Genomic DNA, 23099 nt, shown 5'->3' on the forward strand with positions numbered 1-23099 from the left:
TGTCTTACTTATCTGTGAAGTGCCATGCACCCCTATCCTGCCATTTAAAAACATGAGAACAGCCATATTGGGTCAGACCAATGGTCGGTCTAGCCCAGTAACTCGTCTTCCGAAAGCAGCCAGTGCCAGATGCTTCAGAGCAGTGATTCTCAACCCTTCCAGACTACTGTACGCACTTCAGGAGTCTGAGACTCGAGCCCCATCTCTTGGGACTGAGGCATGTGACTTAGCTTTGCGGAGCCTCAGGCGGCATAGGTCTCGGGAAATTGCCCTGCTTGCCATCCCCTAATGCCGGCCCTGCATTTGCGACCCCCCTAAACCTGTCCCACGAAATCCTTGGGGGTTGCAACCCCTCAAGTTGAGAAACACTGATCTAGACGAGTTGACGTACCCCCTGGAAGACCTCTGCACACCACCAAGGGTACATGTACCCCTGGTTGAGAACCACTGCTTCAGATGGAATGACCAGAACAGAGCAATTAGAAAGTGATCCATCCCGTCATCCAGTCCCAGCCTCTGGCAATCAGAGGTTTAGGGACACTCAGAGCATGGGGTTGTGTCCCTGACCATCTTGGCTAATAGCCATTGATGGAACTATCCTCCATGAACTCATTTAATACTCTCTTGAGAATTTATACTTTTGGCCTTCACAACATCCCCTAACAATGAGTTCCACAGGTTGACTGTGCATTGTGTGAAGAATTACTTCCCTGTGTTTGTTTTAAACCTGCTGCCTATTGATTTCATTGGGTGACCCCCAGTTCTTGTGTTAAGTGAAGGGGTAAATAACACTCCCTTCTGCACTTTCTCCACACCATTCATGATTTTATAGACCTCTGTCACATCTCCCCGTAGTCATCTCTTCTCCAAGCTCAACAGTCCATCTTTTTAAATCTCTCCTCATATGGAAGCTGTTCAATACCCTTAATCACTTTTGTTGCTCTTCTCTGACCCTTTTTCAATTCTAATACATCTTTTTTGAGATGGGGCAACAAAAATACAAATGGGAAATATACAAATTTGGCAGAAGATCATGACTAAAAGTAATCAGTGAATCTGTGATGCAATGGGGAGAAAAAGAAAATCTTCTTTGTGATGCCATATGAAAGCTTCTAATATACCTGGAGATGGGACTCGAGATTCTACGTCCATAAAGGCTGGGTCTTGCTCTCAAAGTCCCATTGACTTCAGTGGGGGCACGATTGGCTCCAAAGAAAGGAGTCATCAAGCTAAGGTCTGGCCTACATACAAAGCTGCACCTGGTCAGTTTTTAAACTAATTTAAGTCAAGTCAAGGCAACTTCTATCTAGACAAGTCCTAAGTCTCACAATATTATTTACACAGAAACCCAGAACAGAGTGAGCTGTACTCCTCACAGATCACAAAAGAGTCACTTATCATTGATGGACACACTGAATATTTTTGGTTGTAAAATCCAAACTGATTCATTCATTTAGAGTAAGCAAAGAAATAGCTAATTCCAGCCTATGGTTTGGTTTAAGGCCTTGTCACAGCTACGTGTGCAATGCCATTCAAACGTGGTAGGGTTCACATACAGTTTTTCCTGAGTGGTGCAGAGAAGAATTTTTTTTTTTCCCCCTAAAAAACGTGCCAGAATCTGGTAACTACTGCACTGTCAGCATGGTTTCAACCTCGCTGGACAGGACATCAGTATCTCAGAAAGCAGCACAACGTACTATGTGCAGGACCCAGGCAGGATGCTACCACGCCTCTCTCACTTTAGAGACTGACAGTTTGCTTTGGACTCAATCCTGTTTCCACTGAAGTCAATGGAAGTTTTGACATTGACATCAGTGGATGCAGGACCTGGTCCTTAATGAGATCTTTCTGGTCAACAACAGCTGATATAGAGAGCAGTGCTTTCACCTTCATGGCCCTGCACCCACTGCAGATTCCTAGGAGGTGGATTCTTTTTTCTTTCTGTTTTTTGGTCAACTTCGTTCTGAACTGAGCAGGAGTACATTCCTGGCTTTGGATAAAAGCTGAATCATAGAAATGTAGAGTTGGAAGGGACCTCAAGAGATCATGTAGTCCATCACCCTGAATTGAGGCAAGATTAAGTACACTTAGATCCTCCCGGAAAGTCTAACTTATTCTTTAAAACTTCCAAGCATGAGGATTCCACAACCAGGGTTTAACTATCCTAATCTTTAGAAAGTTTTCCCTAATATCTAAACTTAAATGTGCAGAGGCTAAACTTCTTTGCTAAATAGTCCGTGGCCTATTAAGGCAGATTGCAAAAATTAATTCCTATACAGGAATATTCACTTTCAACCTTTTTATAGACTTCTGCATTGTATATTGAATCATAATGGGAATCACGTAATCCAAAAGAAAATAGACTCAATTACTAAATTGTACATTACATATTAAATCAGTCAGGAAGATGCATTTTCCCCTTAAGCAATGATACAAATATCTTATCCTAATATTCAGCATCACCCTTATGGTTCAATTCAAAACATCAAGTTCTCTGCTAAAGAAAGTAACTCTTTGTAATCTCTCTTTAGTAACCACATTTTTTTCTAGATACATGTCCCATTCCAGCATCATTATTTTCTAAGGTCTTATCTGCACCAGAAAGTTGGAAATTTTTAACTATAAAAAAAACATAGTTAAAGCAGTACAACCTCCTCATGGGGACACAGTTATTCCAGTACAACAAGGGGAATTAGCACACTGGTATTAGACACCTTTATACTGGTATAACTGTGTCCACACCAGGGTTTTTAACCAGTATGACTATTTCAGACAAAAACAAAAATCACCCCTCTACTCAAAACAGTTACATCAGTAAAACTTTTAAATGTAGACCAGGCCTCAGCAATTCTCCTTCCTGGAAGCTAAGCCATACCAATCAGAACTGCTATGAAACATGGAGACCTATCTAGGTTCTTACTTTTACACACACACACACACACACACACTCACACACACTCACACACACACCCTTGTACTTTCTGAGACAAAGTTAAAAATCTTATTTAAAAAAAACCATTTTTTGTGGAAGACACCACCTCGGGTTTTCAGAGCTGAAAGAGTTTTAAAACACTGAATTTCTATTTCCACCACCGATGCTGCTTGGTTAATTTCTGCATTTCTCTGAGTTTGGACAATGAAAACAGACCAGGCAGTTTCATTTTTATTCACAGTCAGCTTCACTTCTAGGTTCCTACACAACCCCACCCCCAATACTTGTGTTGCCTACATTACCGGGGAATGCTCATTTACTCTGTCAACAATGTCAATATGATGTGCCAGATTCTGTCACACTTTCTCACATTTAACGACACCTTACCTTACTCCAGGAGTAGTTCCATTGAAAGCAATGGGAATATTTGCGGAGTAAAAAGGGCAGCATATGGCCCTAAATAAAGACAATCCCTATGATCTCTATACCACTCAGTCATTCAGCGCCTTAGCCCAATGCCCACTAAGTCAACAGCGTTGTTCCATTGGAGACCTCAGTGTATTGTGATCTGAAACGTTCTAACCTATCCAATTTAATGGCAGATCTTGCAACCGCTCAATGGCAAAAGTCAATGTGAGCACTACACACAGAAGGCATGCGGGATCAGTGGATAAAAAGCTGGATATGAGTCAGCAGTGTGCCCTGGTTGGCAAGAAGGCCAATGGCATATTGGGCTGCATTAGGAGGGGCATTGCTAGCAGGTCACGGGAAGTGATTATTCCCCTCTATTCGGCATTGGTGAGGCCGCATTTAGAATATTGTGTCCAGTTTTGGGCCTCCCAATACAAAAAGGATGTGGACAAGTTGGAGAGAGTCCAGCGGAGGGCAACAAAAATGATTAGGGGGCTGGAGCACAGGACTTATGAGGAGAGGCTGAGGGAACTGGGCTTGTTTAGTCTGCAAAAGAGAAGAGTGAGGGGGGATTTGATAGCGGCCTTTAACTACCTGAAAGGGGGTTCTAGGGAGGATGGGGCTAGGCTGTTCTCGGTGGTGGCAGATGACAGAACAAGGAGCAACGGTCTCAAGTTGCAGGGAGGGAGGTCTAGGTTGGACATTAGGAAAAAGTTTTTTACTAGGAGGGTGGTGAAGCACTGGAATAGGGGTGGTGGAATCTCCATCCTTAGAGGTTTTTAAGCTGCGGCTTGACAAAGCCCTGGTTGGGATGATATAGCAGAGGTTAGTCCTGCTTTGAGCAGGGGGTTGGACTAGATGACCTCCTGAGGTCCCTTCCAACTCTAATATTCTATGATTCTATGATTCTATGATCAGGCACTTAGATTGGAAGCTGCCTGGAGCAAAGACCAGACTTACGTCTTCTATGTGCTGCACCGTGCTAGGCTGACAGGCCATTGTCTGGCTCCTTCTCTTTTCTAGCCACAAGCCACACCGAGAATATCTTCTGGTCAAACACGTTGTGCAATTTATTGACAGTGTTCTTTCCACCACCCTTGCAAACTTGTGCAGCTCGGGATTTACACTAGCATTCACTCCTCAGCTCAGCCAGCCAAGGAGCAGGGAGCAGAAGGTATCTTCTCCTTGAGAGATCTCTCCTGGCTCTGGCTCTGATTCTGACAAGCCGGCCGGCCTCTCCCCTCCCCATTCAGCACTTCCTTCCTGTGCCTCTTCTACTTTCTGAGCTTTGAGGCTCTCTCCCACCCATCCCCAATCAGACACAGCTTTGCTCCTCAGGTTTACTCCCGGGCGATTTGACGGGCGATCCTGGGATCACAGTGCTGATCCAGGTGTCATTGCCCAGAACTCTGTCACAGAGCCACAAAGATGGTCCTCAGAAACAATGCCACCTCTGACCTGAGGCTACTCACAACTTGCCGTGACTGATGCATAGGGCATAGATCCAAGTTCAGTGCTGGTTGCATTCAAAAGCAATGGAAACGGAAACCCAAGGCAGTCACAGAGCCATTAGAGAGGAGCAGCAGAGCTGGGCTCTGGCCTGTTCAAAGTAACAACCTCCCAGGGGCCACATCTCATACCCAGACAGGGAGAGCTGGAGGGCAGATAAGTTTTAAGATACTGAAGGCTCTGGCCCTCAGGCAGAACTTTGAGCACCCATCACAGATAAATGAGCATCCCTCCAGAGGCTTGCATGCAAAGTGGGTTTGAATAAAACAGGAACAGATGAGTTACTTATTAAACTGGAGGGTTACATTTTAAACCACCTTAGAAAGCTTCCTGCAGCTGCCAGAGAGACAACAGCACACAGACAATAAAACTTTATGAGCAATTTAAATTCTCCCTCCTTAGGAGACGCAAAACAACTCAGACAACTGACTGTTTGCAGGTGGTGTATATTTTTTCTTCATTAACTAGGACTCCAGTTAAACACATATTATTCTTTTATATCAGATTGCCACAAACATCTACAGGGAGGTTACATTGTTTATGGCTCCTTTTTTCACATAGCCCATATAAAAATATACTGCATTTATGTTTGACTAGCCAAATTTCTTGTTTAATGTGTACCAACTTAGGAAGAGCAATGAGCTTGTCTATGTCAGGATATTAAGAGAAATGGATTCCTGGGGGCACTGAAGAAGGAAAATGTGTATTACACACACTCATGTACACCACCTAGAGACGCTACTAATAGCTACAGTGATAAAACTGCAGACCCATGTCATAAGTTACATTTATCATGCAACTTCAACCACCTCACCTGCACTCCGCCCAATAATCCAGCTCACCCAGGACTTATTCTACCATCCCAAATCTTGTCGCGGTTTCCTACAATGGCCCTAATTTATTTAAAAGTTAGCCTGCTATAAAAATAAATGTTTCTTTCCTCCCCTACAAAATGATCAATTTGCCTGCTAAATTTACCCTGGCCTGAGGGGGAGGCCCCCAGGGGCAGCTTTCCATCATGGCTCAGTTCAAGTTTTAAAGTCTGAACTTACAGAGGTAGAAAGCTCAAAATCGGATTGTAAGCAGGCTCCCCCTCCAGCCTTGTTCTAGCTTGCTCTCAGCTCCAGGTGCAAGACGAGGTAGCAGCAGATAGATCAGGCTTTCTTCCTGCTCCCTGCTCAGCTTTTTCTACCATCTGCTTTCCTCTCCCAGCCATCCAGCTGCAGGGCTGATTGCCTCCTTAGCTCATCAGATTCCCAACAGGTGCAACTGATTGCCATTAACCCTTGAAATCCCATCAGACTGCCTCGCTCCCTGCTATTCTAACTACACCCGGTGCTCTGCATGGTTGAAGTGGTCATGGTGCTAGTGTCCTAAGGGGGCCCTCTCTTTATAGCTGCTAACTGCACCCTGATGCAAGGATCTTTACAGCACTGGGAAGGGGAGGTAACCACATTTCCAATGTGGCACTCGGCACTTGCTTCCAGCTATATATAATGCTAGAGAAACACATGTACAATCACACTTTTATATAAGTGCATATCCTAGTACACGTATCTAAAGATATTAACATAAAGAAAGTGGTTTTGAAGCCGTTAGACCTGCCACTGGCGTAACACGCCTGACTCAAATGCACAACTGAAAGGAAATTAAAAGTGAAGTGACCTAACATACCCTCCTCTCTTCCATCCACAGACACACACCTTCTCATTACCATTAATGCTGTCTCCATCAATACTCCCCGTACCATTCACCGTTACCAAACAACCATCTCCTAGCACAGCGAGTTGTGGATGTTTATCATGGCGTGACGTGCTCAGTGAGGATCTTGTGATAGGGGGAGGATGGAAGGCAGGCAGCGGAGTTGGTGGTAATGCCTGCTCTGCGAACATGGTGTGTGACCTCCAGCCCGTCATTTCACCTCTCTGTGCTTCTGTTCTCCTGCCACCTCTCGGCTGTCTTGTCTATTTAGATCTGTGACCCTTTCAAGTAGAGACAGTCTCACTGTGTGTATGTACAGTGCCTAACACGCTGGTGCCCCCATTTTGGTTGGGCCACTACTGTACTACAATAATAATAATAATAATAACGTTACAATTTTAAACTCTGATATGTTGTAACTCCCTAGGCGTGGAAGCAAAAACTGCGTGTTCCACTGCAAAGCTGGGACCTCGCATTCCATCCGTGGGGGAAAACAACATTTATCTGGCAAACTGATGATAAATAAGAAGGCAACTGACTGCAAATGAAAAAGAGTCACTCAAGTACTATGGAGGTGGCACGGTATGAAAACAGAGCAGGGTTGTTCAGATGGTAAAAGCTAGTCCTGGCAGAGTTAGATTATCCCTGGAAAAGGTTCTTTTGTGTGACTTTGGTTTTGGCTGGGCTGGAAACATTGTTGGCCAAATTGTCTCCCTTGTGCAGGGAATTCTTGGGGTGGAAGGGAACCATTTTCCCCAGGACACATAGCCATCGCACAGCTCTTACTGCAATCTCAAGGCTATGCTGCTGGTCGTTTACCTGCATCATCTGTAATTCTGCTACGATTCTCGAACAGTCAGTTCAGGCAAGTTCTTTAGTAGTGACTTAGCCTGAGGCCAGTGTGCAAAAACAGACCAACAGAACTTAAAATGAAATAAAAAATGATAAACTGTTAAAATACACAGAGAGAGAGATTTAAAAGAACATAAACCATTAACCAGATATAATCACTGCGCCACTTGTTTTTCCTTACATTACTGGCTGGCCATACAAATAGGGCAACGGCTCGGATCACAGACACATTGTCACTTCCTAAGAAATACCCTGTTGTCTGAGAGGTCCTAGAAAAAGGCACCTGGGAGAAAACCATGGATAGCCATTTTGACCTTATGTGGCAATATAAATTCCAGTACAATAAATAACGGGGTAGGTCTTCTCCCAGCCTGAGCCACACTGACAAAGGCATTCTAGAACAAATATTCCTTTTGGACAAAAAATCTTTGATTTGGGATAGGGACGGAATCTCCCTCTCGGTCAGATTGTCAGAGACCCTGGGTTTTTTTTTTGCCTTCTTCTGCAGCATGGGGCATGGGGCACTCGCATGTTTAAACTAGTGTAAATGGTGGATTCTCTCTGACTTGAAGTCTTTAAACCATGATTTGAGGACTTCAGTAACTCAGTCATAGGTTAGGGGTCTGTTACAGGAGTGGGTGGGTGAGGTTCTGTGGCCTGTGATGTGCAGGAGGTCAGACTATATGATCATGATGGTCCCTTCTGACCTTAAAGTCTATGAGTATCTTACAGGCCAATTTCTTGCCTTCAATGTACACGCATGGCTTCCACTAACTCCAGTGGGAGCTCTGTGAACCACTAGGGCATAAGAAAGATAGAGCTGAGTCTGAAAATCAAAAATGCCATACCTCAGCTCCCTTGAACGCTGGAGAAGTTTGGTTTGTGCTATGTGTCTAGATGCCGGTATTAAAATAAGCATGTAAGATCTGCAGCAGGTACAACAAAGAGGGTTGATTGTAAGAATTTAGGCTATGTCTACATTGATGGCCGCAAAGTCGCCACGGTCAGATCAATTGCTCTGGATCGACTGAGTGGTCAGTGAAGACCTGCTCAGTCGATCCAGAAATCGACATATTAAGACCACTTTCTCAAGTGGCGTAGCGCTGTGACGACGACGCGCAGAACAGAAGCAGAGAAGTCGACGGGCGTTACGCAAGTTTTTTGCGTAGCTTGCGTAACTCCGGTCGACTGCCGCCGAATCTCCGAGGTAAGTGTAGACAAGCCCTTAGGTGCTGCGTGAGTTCTAGTGCTGCAAACTGATGAATTAAGACAAAGGAGGATCAAAAGTAAGATGTTTCAGCACAGTAGTTGGGATTTAAGACCGCTGAAGTCTGCTGGAACGTGCTATAAATATACATCTGAGCACTGAGCCAACTACGTAAACTCGGAAGCTGCCTGCTTTGTTCGAAGGGTTTGTGCCAGCAAGAGCCTGAATTAGACTCTTGGCAGCATATGCACAGCTGAGCTGGCTCCACCGTGGATCACTGGGTGGCAAGGGCAACGCCTGTCTTCAGCTGAATGTTGCTGCTGCTCAGTTCTCAGTACTAAGGGCATTAAAAGGCAAAAAGGGACAGAGAAAAGAGGAAGAGAGACTACCAGGAACTCACAGAATGTGAGATCATCACTTTGGGTATTTTGAAAACAAATGCCTAGTTTGGAGTGAGGGATGTGGCTGATCTTTAGCAAACACCCATCATGGGATGGGATCGTGGGGGACAAAATCTCACGGGAACAGCTTGTGAGATGTTGGTGCCACTTCCACGCTGCTTCTTATCAGAACCCTCAGCTCCGAGACTACAGCGGACAACTCTAGATCCAGATACTAATCTCCACCTTCCTGGCCCTACCGCAGTTATTATGGCACAGACGCACAAGCAGATTCATAAGAAATGATAAATCCTTCTGCTCTTGAGGCAAAGTGAAGCGCTGCCTAGAGATGCCTTAATGCAGAGCAGTGGTTCTCAAGCTACGCAGAGATCTTCCAGGGGGTCCATCAACTCCGCTAGCTATTTGCCTAGTTTTATAACAGGCGACATAAAAAGCTCTGGTGAAGTCAGTGCAAAGTAAAATTTCCTACAGACAATGACTTGTTTATACTGCCCTGTATATCATACACTGAAATGTAAGTACAATGTCGATACTCCAATTGATTTACTTTATAATTATGATACAAATGAAAAAATAAGCCATTTTTCAGTCATAGCGTGCTGTGACACTGTTGTATTTTTATGTCTGATTTTGTAAGCAAGGAGTTTTTAAGTGAGGTGAAACTTGGGGGTAGGCAAGACAAATCAGCCTCCTAAAAGGGGTACCGTAGCCTGCAAAGATTGAGAGCTCCTGCCTTAATGCATCCTGCTTGTGCAGCCTGAGGAATTGGGAGTTTTGTTTTTAAGAAGGAGGTGCACAGTTTAACCCTAGAACTATGAGTTTCTTTAGGCTTGTCCACACAGTGGGTGTAGACCCTGTTGGTGCACTTGAATGTAGCACTCTGGAACAGTACTACATTAAAGTGCACTGGGGAACCTTTAGTGCATACCGACAGGGTCTACACAGGCCAATTAATGTGCAACACATTAGTGCAATTTAGAAATACCCATAAAGCACATTACGCCTCTGTGTAGACATGCCCTTTGTCCCATGAACCCCATGTTAGCTTTCATACTGTGGTATATCATTCCATGTGCTCTTGCCACCCTGTTTTAGTAGCAAGAAGTGATGCAGGAGGCAGGCAGAGCTGTCAGAAACGGGGCTCACTACACACTGAGAGCGTGTCTTCACTAGGAATAAAGGTGTGTTCTAATATGAGCTTACACAAGGTAACAACACACAGTAAAATCCCAGTGAAGATAGTTTGTAGTTTTCCACAAGTCAGCAGGACAACCCTAGGCTTCTCCATAGACTTCACCTCAACTTGCGAACTTGCATTAAAACGACACTCTCTGTCTTCATTAGGATCTTACCTCATACTAGTTACCACAGCTTAGCGAACACAAGATAAAGAACACAGCACTTTTCCTAGTGAAAACAAAGCTTGAGAGGCCAGCATTATACACTGAGCCGCTTAGTGTCTGTCTCTCTGCTATGCCCTTTGGCTGTCACTGCTGGGTCTTTGGTTCCTCACTAATCTAGCTCCGTCTTGAAACAGGACCCTTGGAGGTACTTCCATTCCATTCAGAAAAGACCCCCAGAGTTGGGATGTTCAGAGCTCTTTGGTCTACACACTTGAAGCTTGATCACCTCCTGCGAGGGTCCAAACTTCCACAATTCCCACTGGTTTCATTCAGAGTCGAGGGTGCTCAGGTGCCTCTCAGCATCCAGTTCCACTCATACGACACCTCTCAACCATGTTTCCTGTCTTCTGGGCCCAGAGAAAGGATCCAGCTCCTTCGAGCTAATATTTTGAAACCAATGTTTTCCACTACATAACAACTACTTATCCCAGACTATGTGGATGGAGCTCGAGTGATAAATCTCCCACTTAGTACCCAGATAATCATGATATTGCCATCAGGAAAGGAATTACACATACACAATAAAATACATTTCCCTACCCCACAACTGGGACAGCAAATAAGATAGAGGAAGTTTAATAAGGTACATTCCCATGGCAGCATGCACACTGATGTAGTTTCATTGGTGCAAGTTCTCTTGGCAGAAATTCCTTTATTTACTGATAGTTGCTAGTGATTTATTGTTTCCCACCCACTCCTATAATAAATGTTTGCTTGGCTTTAAACACACTAATTATCATGGGTTCAGATTGTAAGATTTGCCATGACAGAAATTTAACAACCTTTTCCTTTCTCAATAGCAGACTTGGTACAGTGAGTGGGATTTTTTTTAATCTACTGGACAAACAGTACTGGCTAATTTATCACATGGATTTGTCAAGCTTCATTTCTTAGCTCTAGAACATAGGTGCATACCCTAAGCACTCAAGTCAAGAAATAGCACTTTCAGAAAGGCACCTACCTAATAGCTGCACCCCACGGGTGAGTCCGTACACATCAATCAAAGCCCACAGGGGTTCCGTGGTCCTCACCCCACTGAAGAACAACATTGCAGCAGAGTCATTGACCCGATAATACACCCGTCCCTTTTTGTCCACCCAGAATGCTATGATGTTTCCTTCATTTGCAAACTCTTCTGGCAGGGCCTTGGCCCAGAATCCACTCTGGGAAACCAAGTCCGGGCAAGCATACTTTGGCAATGTGTCAGGATTAATCCGGGAGGGATCCTTGGAAGTAAATCCGAGTCGGAGAGCCCCGCTCCAGCAACACTGCTTCTTTGTTATCTGCAAAGATAACAGCAATAAGAACATCTTGCATTCAAACAGCACTTTACAGGTTATGAGCTCCATGCCGTGCCATGCTGAAGGCCTCCTGCATGGTTCTGAGCAATCTCAGTTCCCACAGGATTGGGTCCCGTACATTCTAGAATCATTTAATCCACAATGAAAAATGTTGCCAACTCTGGGGAGGGACATGGCAGCTGCTTAACAGCACACAGCAACACTGCACAAAAAGTAAAGACATAACACAAAAGATACCGTGTCAAGTTAAAACTACAGGGCGAATATAACTAGCCCCAGGGAACGAACTATTTTTGATTTCTGGGGAAATCACATTCTGCCTGGCAAATCTACTTTTGGCAGAAGCACCAAAAAAAAACTTTACCAGTCATAGGATTTTACATTTCATATGAAAGATGGCACCTTCGGTGGCCCTTAGCACTGTGCTAAGGCATTGGTTCTTCCTTGACTCAGAGTGATGAGTGCTGCCTCCTGAATCATCATCACTACTTCCTCCAGAACCTCAGGCTTTTCTAACAGGTCTCCCAGCCCCGTAAAAAACGATCTGACCCCTGATTAGCTTGTCAGATTGGATGAGATCACAGCCCTACAGTCAGTGATTTGGATGCGGCAAAATGAAATAAAAAGTATTTAATTACATTAAATATATAACATGGAAATGACACAAGTCCACTTATCGCTGAAAAACTGGGATTATTTATTGTAGCAACTTCACTGCAAATCCTAAAATTCTCCTGGGACCTAGATAAATCTTGCCTCATTGTTACTGGTATAACTTGCTTCACAGTCTCTTGCCAATGTTTTACATGAAATACATGCTACACAAGTAAATATTCATATGATGATATGGGGAGCACGTCCCCCTTGTATTCATCTGTCCCTGGAAATAAACAATTTCAAACACAGGCTGACTATAGGCAAACTAGTATCAGGGTTAAAATCTAGCATAAACCCTGCCAAGCGTTTGCGTAACTGGACACCCAAACACACTAATTTTTGCTAAATGAGGCAATGATTAATGATAGGCCAAATCCTCTACTCAGCAAACACCCCTGTGGGGCAGGCTTGGTAGGTCCACAGGGCATAGGATGGGGATGGAACGGACATCTTCCATGCCCAGCCTGTAAAGCAGTAGCTAAGCCACCACAGTCTCAGGCTGCTGCTTCCCACATCCTCCCTCCATGGGGGGCAATTTGGTTAGTGTTGCCACAGATCCACTGACTGTGGACCCAGCCACCCCCACTGCCTGGAAGTCCACCTCCAGGATAGCATGGGAGTAGCTCCATCGGAACACAGATCCACAACACACTGGACATCTCCACTTGCCGGCACTCTGGCCTGCTGAACAACTCTGGCTTCACTGCCCACTGGGTTTCTTAGAGCAGCAGAGAAGTTGGTGAGAATGTCCAATAGAAAACACAAAAGCTTAGAGATGGCATTTTGGGGAAAGAAAAGAAGAAAAGACAGCTAGAAATGGACTCAGCAGAAAATAAACAGAGAGAGGCAAAGGCATTCTTCAGATTTGAGTCAGTCCCCAGGGTGCCTTTTCTGCTTATGCTTATTGATTATTCACGTGCAAAATTCCCATTAGCTTCAGTGAGAGCTCTGTTTGTAAATCCCTTGTGCACAGATGAAAGTCTTGCCTGCTAATCCTTCATGTGCATTATGGAAGATAAAATCCTAACATACATGATCAAATACAAACAACATTGAGCTTCCTGAGGTGGTACAGGAGAACTGGTCCAGAATATAGAAATGACCCACATGCTTTGCCTAAAATGCAAACCTTTGGTGAGGTTTTTCAAAAACAAAACCATTAGTTAACGCTCATCTCCCTCCCCCACCATCTCATTATTTTTCAGGGTCATTTGTCTCTGTATTTCCCAGCTTCCAGCCAGGACTAGAAGGAAAGTGACAAAATCCCATGCAACAAGGACAGTCCTGCTGCATTTCCCGCCTGCATGGAAGTAGGAAGAACCAGACAGAAAATGTACGGAAGCCTGTTTGAGGGATTTTTCCACCTGAGAGGTGTTGTGTGCTCTCATTTCCTACTGAATTTAATGGGAATGAGGAAGGTTGGCACCTCTCAGGAAGCCCTCAGCCCCAAGACGCAAGAGCTCTGGATACTTCAGAGACACATCCCGTCTTTTGAGGTCTTATCTGAATTGAATGGAAGAATCTCCACGCCCTTTTGATGTTCCACGCATCCCTATTCCTGAGTCACAGTAAATACCGTGCTTAATGTACTGTCTTTGTGCACAGCTGCCCCATGGACCGTTGATGAAGGACTGCAGCAGGCAGGCCTAAGGGAAAGGATGTGACCCTCAGATAAGCACCCCTGTGGCTCAGTGGCATACCAAGGGGTGGGGTGGGGGGAGCAGGCCCCCAGGAACTGGTCTGGGTGGGGGCACCGGGCTGGCCCCTTCACGATGTGCAGTGGGTGGGGCCAGGGGCATAGGAGGCTAAGGGGGCAGCTGGACCGAGCCCGGGGTAGAGGGGGGGCGGGGAGCTGTAGGTGACCAGGAGGAGCTCCCCTCTTGCTACCCCCTGGCTGGGGGGAGGCTGCCCCGCCTGGTAGAGGGAGCTGGCGCCAAGCTGTGGGGCTGGATCTGGAGAGGCGGGTGCCATGTGGTGGGGGTGACGGTGGCGGAGCCCCGCCTTGCGAAGGAGGAGGTAAGCAGCATGAGCCCCCCACCAGGTACAATCCCCCTTTTGCCCGGGGCAGCTGGGGGGCGGTGCCGTCTTGTGGGAGCTGAGGACCCCTCCTGCCCTTTGCGGGGGATGCATGAGGCCTGGGGGATTTTTGGGGGGGGACACAAATGCAGGCTTGGCCCCTGCGTGCTGGAGACCCTCGGTACGCCACTGCCATGGCTGCATCATGAGGCAGGCTCACCTCATATTTGTCAAGGCCCACACGGAAAGGACCAGAAACCAGGGAAGTAAGAGGCGGCCCAAGCCCAGCTCTAAGGTAAGGGAATCAGCAGGGAGGCTCTCAGAGAGGGGAAGAGCCCAGCACTGCAGCAAGGTTGATGGCAGCTGCAGGTGAATTAAAGCTTACAGAGATGGAGCGGAGTCAGGAAAAGGTCCTTGTTCTCCTGTTTCCATCTGCAGACTCAGCCCAGTGGCTGTATCTGGGGCAGCTGCGAGAACAGCTGGGCCATATTTCAGCTGCAGGGCTGGGAAATGGCACTCGGAACAGCCTACGCCAAGTTTCGAGGAGCATCTTGAGCACCGTTGCCTGCGGAAGCAAGGGAGATGTTACCGGTGGGCCTGGGGACACACCCGCTGGGAGAACCCGCCCACCTGCCTGAACGTCTAGCGCCCTTGCTGGCCAAATGCCGGAGGATGCCAGGATCAGGGAAGTCAGGCACATGTCTCAGCTGCTGCTTTTGGAAGAGAAGGGGTTCTCCTGGGGGCTGAGTTCTTGTCGGTCACCTCAGCAGCTCACAGGGGCTGGGCTCAAGAAGTCGGTATCAAAAGCTGGGAAAATATCTCTCTCCCCCTGGCAAACCATCACGTAAGCAGGGTTAGGTTGCTGGTGTGCGGGTGGCACGGCCTGTCGTGCTGACTGGTATTGTCGCATTATTTCTTTGTACCCCCCCATCTATCTATATCTTTCTCTTGTCTTATTGCAGGTTCTTTGGGGCGTAGGCTGTCTTTTTGTTCTGCATCTGTAGCGCGCCAAGCACGGTGGGGTCCTGGTCCGTGACTAGGACTCCTAGACACAACGATAATACAAATAATAAATAATAATAATAAAGCACAGGGATGGCAAAGGCACAAGATCTGGGAGACGAAGAACCTAGGACTCTGCGTTCCAGGAAAGGGATGGAGTCTGGTACTAGACCTAAGACCATATGTCCTGTACCCCAGACTGCCATCTACGCTTCTCTGGGAACTATGTTATATACAGGTTCTGCTCCAGTTCACTCATATTTTATTCTGCCCAGAGCATTTGTCCCTTGTCTTTCCTGCCCGCACTCAAGGCAGTTGCAATGGCAACGAGGGAGGAGTCATTTACTCACCTTTAGCCTGACTTGCTCATAGATAACGATAGGCCTGTTGCTGAAGGTAATGGCGTTGCAGAAGCTAGCCTGCCGCTTCACTGCCTTCTGTGCCATGTCCATGATGATCTGGGAGCCCTTGGTGTGGGGATGGAAAAGCAGTGGGCTGATCGACAAAGCTCCACACTGCACGATGGGCAGACAATGTTTCTGCTTGTGGTGACATCGGTGCGAGGAAGCCGGAAAGGGTCCACCTACAGAGTCTGAGACAGCAATTAAAAAAAAAGTGACACTTGAAATCTGATCTGAGTACGAATGTGAAGCCCTCGGCGCCAAATGACAAGGCTAAATTAGAGGGAACTGCAGTGTAAGACAACGGCGAGTCGAATCCTTACTCTGTAAATCACGAAAAAGTCTTCCTACCGTGTATTCTGAACCCAGTAAAAGTCTGTAACCATGCAGACGGCTGCCATCTAGACAGTCTGATGGTGCAGAGCACGACACGGGGACTGACTGCAGCCCAGCACTGGACAGCAGGGAAAGTTGCAGGGACACATTTTCAGAAAGAAAAGTCAAAGCTCAGTTCCGAAAGGTCACCTGCAAATCTGCATGCGCAACTGCATGCCAGTGAGGTGAATGCACGCCCCAGGGTTGCCGGTCCCCACTTCCCGAGTGCTCCTCTGTCCCGTCACCAACAAGCTGCAGCGAGACCTGACCTGTCCGCCTACCCCTACCTTTCAACTGCAGCTCCACCAGTCCCTCCCCTCACTTTGCTTCCATGATGCTGCTCTATCCATCCTGCTGCTGCACCCCCAGCTGTCACTATCCTCACCCCCACACATCCTGCAACGCCCTATTCCAGCAGCCGCCTACTGCCAACCCAGCTGCTCTCCGGCACCAACCTACATCCTTCCTCCCCACTGCTTCACCAGCTGCAATCTTAGGTGAGATCCCATTTTTACAGAGTCATTCAGGAATGAGGAGCTAGTGCTTATGGTGGAGCAGGGGAACTAAGAGGTGTATGAAGCAGGGCAGGGATTATGTGCATGTCTAACCAGGGATCCAAATAGACAGTTTATAAATGAATTGACCCGGTCACTACAGTAGTTTTGTTGGTTCATGAATGAATTCATTCATCTGGGTTTCTTCAGAATGTACAAAGCATGAAGCAGTATGAACACAAAACAATCAATACATGGAAAGCAAGTCATCTGCTTCCTCTCCACACACCCAGTGCTGTGCGTGCGTGTACTGATCATAAGGTCCATGGAAATAAGATACAGAATATCAACAGAAATAAATGGATTATTTGATGCTACATGGAGAAATACAACCAAAGGAATGTTCACTCGTGTGCTAACAATGCCATCCTGCTGTGTCAGCTTGTTTCATAAGGTATGCCCAACTAAATACCATATATAAAATTCTGTAACCTTCAGACTGCACGGGCTACATGGAAGTGAGCATCAAATGATGAAATGAAAACTCCTGGTGTAGTTTAGTTGGCCACAGTGATGTCTTTGTATGGTACCATGGAGTCATAAAAATACCTCTGCCATCATTACGGTGGACAAAACTATAATTCTGCGTCATCTTTAATCTAGACAGTCACAGATCATCGGAACTGGACCCCACTCTTTTCAGACTTTGGGATAGTTCAAATCTGTAGCCAGACTTGGTTTCTTGAGTCGGTTATTGTATTGGGTCGGAACCAAATCCCCAAACTCTGGAAAAGTTTAGAGTCTGATCAGAATTCTGTAACTCAACCCTGCAGCTAGTCTAGATGAGGATCCACATTGCTCTGAACTCACCCTTTCATCAGTTTATCACTACTACCAATAGATGTGGCAGAAGTGCCATCACCTAGGACTTTTAAAACTCAACCAGACATATACAGTAGCAGAAAACTACTGTAGGGAATAATCCTTCTTTAGGAGGGAGAGGGACTGGGTGACATACAAAGCGCACAGCAGTTTCAACACAAACCACTCATTATATTCAGAATAAGTCATCTGCCTCTTTTTTCCTCATACACAGGTTGGTGCGTGTGCCTGGGGGCAGGGCAAGAGTGTTCAGAGAAACCAGAGAAAGAAGATCAATAGAAAACATTTGGTTATTTGACTCAGTGGATCGGGAGTGGGTGGCTTGCAGAAGCAACAGCTTGTGTGTGGCGTGTGCGTGGGGAATGGCACCTGGGAAGATATGGGAAGAGGATGGGTGGAGCAGCCAACGAGAGAGAGATGAGTATAGGCATTACTGGTGTGGTGCACGCAGTCAGTATCCTGCTATAACAGTACCAGGTGATTCAGAGGAAGGTGCAGAAAACCCTGCAACAGGCAGATATGGGATAAACTGTGGAGGTTTCTTCCAAAACCCACATGTAGTTAAAGGCCCTGAAGCATGAGGACTTATATCCCTTCCAAAGTTCTTCGGATTTTAAAAAATCGTAACAACTCTGGGTATGTTTATTCACACAAATGTCCAGTGATTCTTTTTTGAATGCTGCTCAGTTCTTGGCCTTAATGACATCTCGTGGTGATGAGTTCCTATGGCTAAATGTGTATTCTGTGAAAAAATATTGCTTTCTATCAGTTTTAACTCTACTTCCTTTCTATTTCATTGAACACTCATTGTGCTTGTATTATGAGACAGGGTGATCAGACATGCCTGATCTACCTTTTCTAGACTATTCATTATTTTATATACCTTTTTTGTGTCTGCTCATTGGTCTCCTTTCTCAAGTAAACAACCCCAGTCATTTCAATCTCTCTTCGGATGGACGTTTTTCCAGGCCTTTCATTTTTCTCACTGCTCAGCTCTTAGCTGCCCTTCTTTTTCTGCTATATCCTCCTTGAAGACAGAGTCCCAGATCCTCAAAGGCCCAGATCTCACTGATGGGAGTTATGCACCTAAATATTTTTGAGCATCTGGGCCAGGATGACTAGAACCAAACCCAGTATTCCAGGTGAGGAATTCCACCTCTAACATCTATGATTCCTCCAAAATATGTGTAGTCTTTTGCCATTTGTGCAATGAATCAGGTGCTCCTGGTTCTTTTGAGAGAATACAGTAAATTTGCTTGTTTTCTGGATAATTTAAAGTCAAGTTTACTGGTAAAATGACAGATTCCTAAAAGCCAGACCCATCTTGGGAAAGCTGCATCGATGAAGCTGCATAAAAGTGAAATTTTCCCCCCACAAAAGTTCACATGAACATTTTCGCTACTCCATTCTGAGATGTATGAAACAGTAAAATTGGATTTTCTGTAAAAATTTCCAAATTACAAATGGCAAATATCAGATGTTTACCAAGTGAACTGATGTTTGCCTTAAAGAAATACTGAACTGCGTTTTTTGCTCAGGACCCTTTTTCAGGAGTGAGAATTTTCCCATTTTTACACAGAGAAAATTCCTGGTTTTGGAGCAAAAACCTACAAAATTTCAATTGCTTTCTCCATAAAAATGATCAATTTTTGAAAATTTACAGTGAGATGTGAAAACTTCTGGCTTTGACCATTTCTAGTTTTGTTGGGAATTTTCACATGCTTCTGTGTGTTGGTTTCCAAATGGGAGAAAGTACCAGGAAATAAGGTCTTCATTTCAAGCTGCCTTTTCTGGCTGGCTGAAGTGATCCCGTCTAACTTCCGTGTGTGACCCTGAAGTAAGTCATTAGTAGCTGATGACACTGAAAGGTCTCATTGCCTTCAGACATCACAGGTAACAAGCAGAATATAAGAACCTAAACAGAACCTCAGGATCTGTCTCATGAAAGTCAGAGACAAGCAAAGGAGAAGTGGAGAAGGGAGAGCTGTGTGAACTGTAGAAAAGGGCCAAAGCTGACATGATCAGAGACTATAAATACCTTCAGGAGTAATATATAACAATGAAAGGGAATTATTCACCATCTTGGAAGATGGCAGGAAAAGAGCAATGGCAGAAAGCTATGGAGGGAAGTGTTTTGGTTAGCTGTTAAGAAATAATTCTAGACAGTAAGAGGAATTTAGCGGTGAAACAGATTTCCAGGAGTAAAGTCATTTTTACTGAGGTGATTCAACAGAGGAGAAGATAAAGTAGCGAGAATGAGGTACTGTGTAATCCTGATAAATGAAAGAGGGTCGGGCTCAATGAACCACGTATTCTTTTCTGGACCTGCAACCTAGCATGATTCAATCATAACTGCCATCAAGTTCAACAGCCAAACTCAAGGACATTAAAAGATTTGGAAACATTTTACTAGACTTGCACTGAGAAGCCAAAAGCTTTAATCTGATTGCTGCGATTATAAGAACGTCTGCAGCTCTCCGCAGGACAGCGTGCCCTTTTAAAACATGGCAATGGAATGACCAAAACTGCCCACAGGTTTCTAAACAGGTTCCAGTAACAACGCTGCCTACGTCCAGGCTATGTGCTGTCAGAGCATTGTGCAGCCCTTGGGAGCTGTGCGATTCTGGAGGCACAATATTAGAAGAACGCTTATTTACTGTGACATTATGGCACGGCAGAGTGCAAAGAGGAACAAAGCCATCTTAGAACAATGCCTGGAAGGCTCAGCATGTGATCTTTGCATTTAAAACAGACACTCAATACAACCCACAAGTTCACAAGCCTCGGGAACAGGGAACATTGACCGGGTAGTAGAATCCACACACAACAGGTTATTCATACACATAGGAAAGGAGGTTCCCTTCCTTCCTACCTTATTTAAGGACCAAATCTTAAGGTCCTTACTCAGGGAAGACTTCCACTCAAATCTCAAAAGCCGACATCCACCATTTTCCAGTACAGTTGTTGGGGCATACTATGAATAGGCCAGGAGCAGGATTGTGGTTAAAGACTCATCGCAAACGTTACTCTTACCAACAACATATGTGCCCGCCGGTGACTCAAAAGGGGATGTGAGTCAAAGTCCTGCTGTCCTCTGCTTGTCTATAGGAGACCAACCTCCTAACAAAACCGCATGATCTCAAATAGCATCTATCGTACAATGCTCAGGAAGACCGGCACACACAAAAGAGGGGCCATGATGTATCTTGCCAAAGGGCATGTTAGCCAGGTAGAATGGCAGCCCCTCCTTGCTCTCCACCTGCAGCTGAAAGCTTTAGCTAAGCAAGCTAAGCAAAAAGATTAAAGACTTCCCTTGTTAGCTAAGGGATGGTATCTTTCAACATACAGCTGTGTGTTGTACGTAACAAAAGGCAAATCCAGCCGCTTGAAAAAAAAAGCTTCCCTTTATCAATGTGAAACTAATTTTTTAACTTTGCATCTTCAGCAGATACTCTGTTTGATCATTAAGTGTCTAATTCCTATTAATGAGGAGAGTGTTTATTCAGTGTCTCTTGCAGTCATTCACAGCAATTTAGTCATTAAGATGGCACAATATTAAGGAAGGAGTGATGGTCCTGCTTTCTGTTCAGCACAGTGCCCAGACTGTGGGAAACTGAATATGCAGAAGTGGCAAAGAAGAATATTAAAGGTACTTTTAAAACATTTCACTGGTGATATCTGGCAATCATAATCGCTATAGCTGGCTTTCTTTCTACTTCACTTAGTCCAGTTAACATTTATTTTTGAACTGAGGCAAGCTTATTTCTAAACCTATTAAACACACATTCCTCTTGGGATAATGCAGATTTTTGTTAATATAATCGTGTTCTTTTCAGCACTGGTTATATATTGTGGCTACCTGGTGAGACAATCAATAAGTTAAACCATGATCTGAAGCTGCCACCTACGGCGAGAAGATAGTTCAATCTCCATTATCATTCTTGTGCTCCATGGCAGTGGTTCTCAACCAGGGGTACATATACTCCTGGGGGTACACAGAGATCTTCCAGGGGGTACATCAACTCATCTAGATATTTGCCGAGTTTTACAACAGGCTACATAAAAAGCACTAGCGAAGTCAGTACAAATTAAAATTTCATATAGACAATGACTTTGTAGTGCTCTGTAAACTGTATGCTGAAATATAAGTACAATATTTATATTCCAATTGATTTATTTTATAATTATATATATATATATGAGACATTTTTCAGTAGTGTGCTGTGCTGCTTTTGTATTTTTATGTCTGATTTTGTAAGCAAGTAGTTTTTAAGCGAGGTGAAACCGGGGTATGCAAGACAAATCAGACTCCAGAAAGGGATACAGTCATCTGGAAAGGTTGAGGAATCACTGCTCTATGGAGACAGCCAACAAGGACAGCAAATAGCATTGAGAAAACTACACTAAAACTGAGGCCCCATTTCAAACACGTCACAGAACAGCTGCTACGTGGCATTTCAAATGAAATGCACAAAACTACCACTGATACACATTCAGATGCCTACACCTGTAACATCAACTACATCGTATTCATTGTGATGGTCACATATCAGAAATGATTAAACCAAAACATTCTTGTAAGATTTTGCTAAGCTGTTTCATATCATCTGTGATCTTTTAGAATGCGGCCACTCAGATACAAGGCTTGGAATCCTAGCCTCAAAAAGGTCTTTTAGTCATTTACATCAATGGGGCCAGGATTTCACTGGCAGTGTTTGCAGTCTGAGCTTTTGCCCTGGTCTACACTTGCCTGGCGGTTCGGCGGCAGTCAACGATAGTTATACAAGCTACACAGAGTAGCTTGCGTAACTCCCGTCAGCTGCTGTGCTTCCCTTCTGCACGGCATCTTCACTGCACTGCGCTGATGGGAACCATGTTCCCATCGACGCAGCGCTACACCGCTTGAGGGGGTGGTTTTACAGCGTCGACTTCCTGATTGATTGGGCAGGTCTACACTGAACGCTCAATCAATCCAGATAGGTTGATCTGACGGTGGCGACTTTGCCGCCGTCAGTGTAAACACACCCTTAGTGTTTTAAAGTTTTCAGGTTGACAGGAAGAAGCAGCTGCAGCTGTCATGGACTTGGAGCTGCTCTATAATAATTTATGAATACTGTTTGCTGACCTGGTTATTTGGATATTTGGTGTATCAATATATTGGTTTAGGGTAACAGCAGGCTGTAAGGAAACAACAAGCAGGAAGGAAAAAGAATAGATCGAGATAAGCCAGTCCTTCGCAAACACTTGAGGGTTGTTACAGGACAATGGCAGAGCCATTGGCTCTGAGGAGTCCGGCTCGACACCCTGCTGACTCTCCCGGACTGGTTTTGTCCAGAAGGGCCAAAGTCCAGGAACTGACAAGAACATATGGACTCGCTCAGGATTAAAATGGGCATTCTCCTTCCCAGGAGGGGAGGTAGCTGTTGGGGAGCTGGTCAGAGAAACCAAACTGACACAAGCCCCTGCCAGGGTGTCTGAAGAAGCGATGGCCTGCCTAGGCCATGCGTCAGGTAAGATAGACATACATGGAGGCTGTTCTTTAATTGGAACACTAG

The 23099-nt window shown here is 45.2% G+C and overlaps 1 protein-coding gene across 1 annotated transcript in view; it reads right to left on the bottom strand.

The window, feature by feature from the left end:
• NEURL1 (neuralized E3 ubiquitin protein ligase 1) overlaps positions 1-23099 on the bottom strand; it is a 220177-nt gene that overhangs the window by 69117 nt on the left and 127961 nt on the right. The window contains exons 2-3 of the mRNA XM_067537188.1: positions 15743-15984; positions 11378-11699 (exon numbers count right to left, since the gene is read on the bottom strand). Of these exons, the coding sequence (XP_067393289.1) occupies positions 11378-11699; positions 15743-15984 (564 nt within the window). The remainder of the gene's footprint in view (positions 1-11377; positions 11700-15742; positions 15985-23099) is intronic.

This window comes from Emydura macquarii, unplaced genomic scaffold (genome assembly GCF_026122565.2).
Source record: "Emydura macquarii macquarii isolate MOO-44397 ecotype Brisbane River unplaced genomic scaffold, CSIRO-AGI_Emac_v2 contig_3692, whole genome shotgun sequence".
Classification (NCBI taxonomy): Eukaryota; Metazoa; Chordata; order Testudines; family Chelidae; genus Emydura; species Emydura macquarii.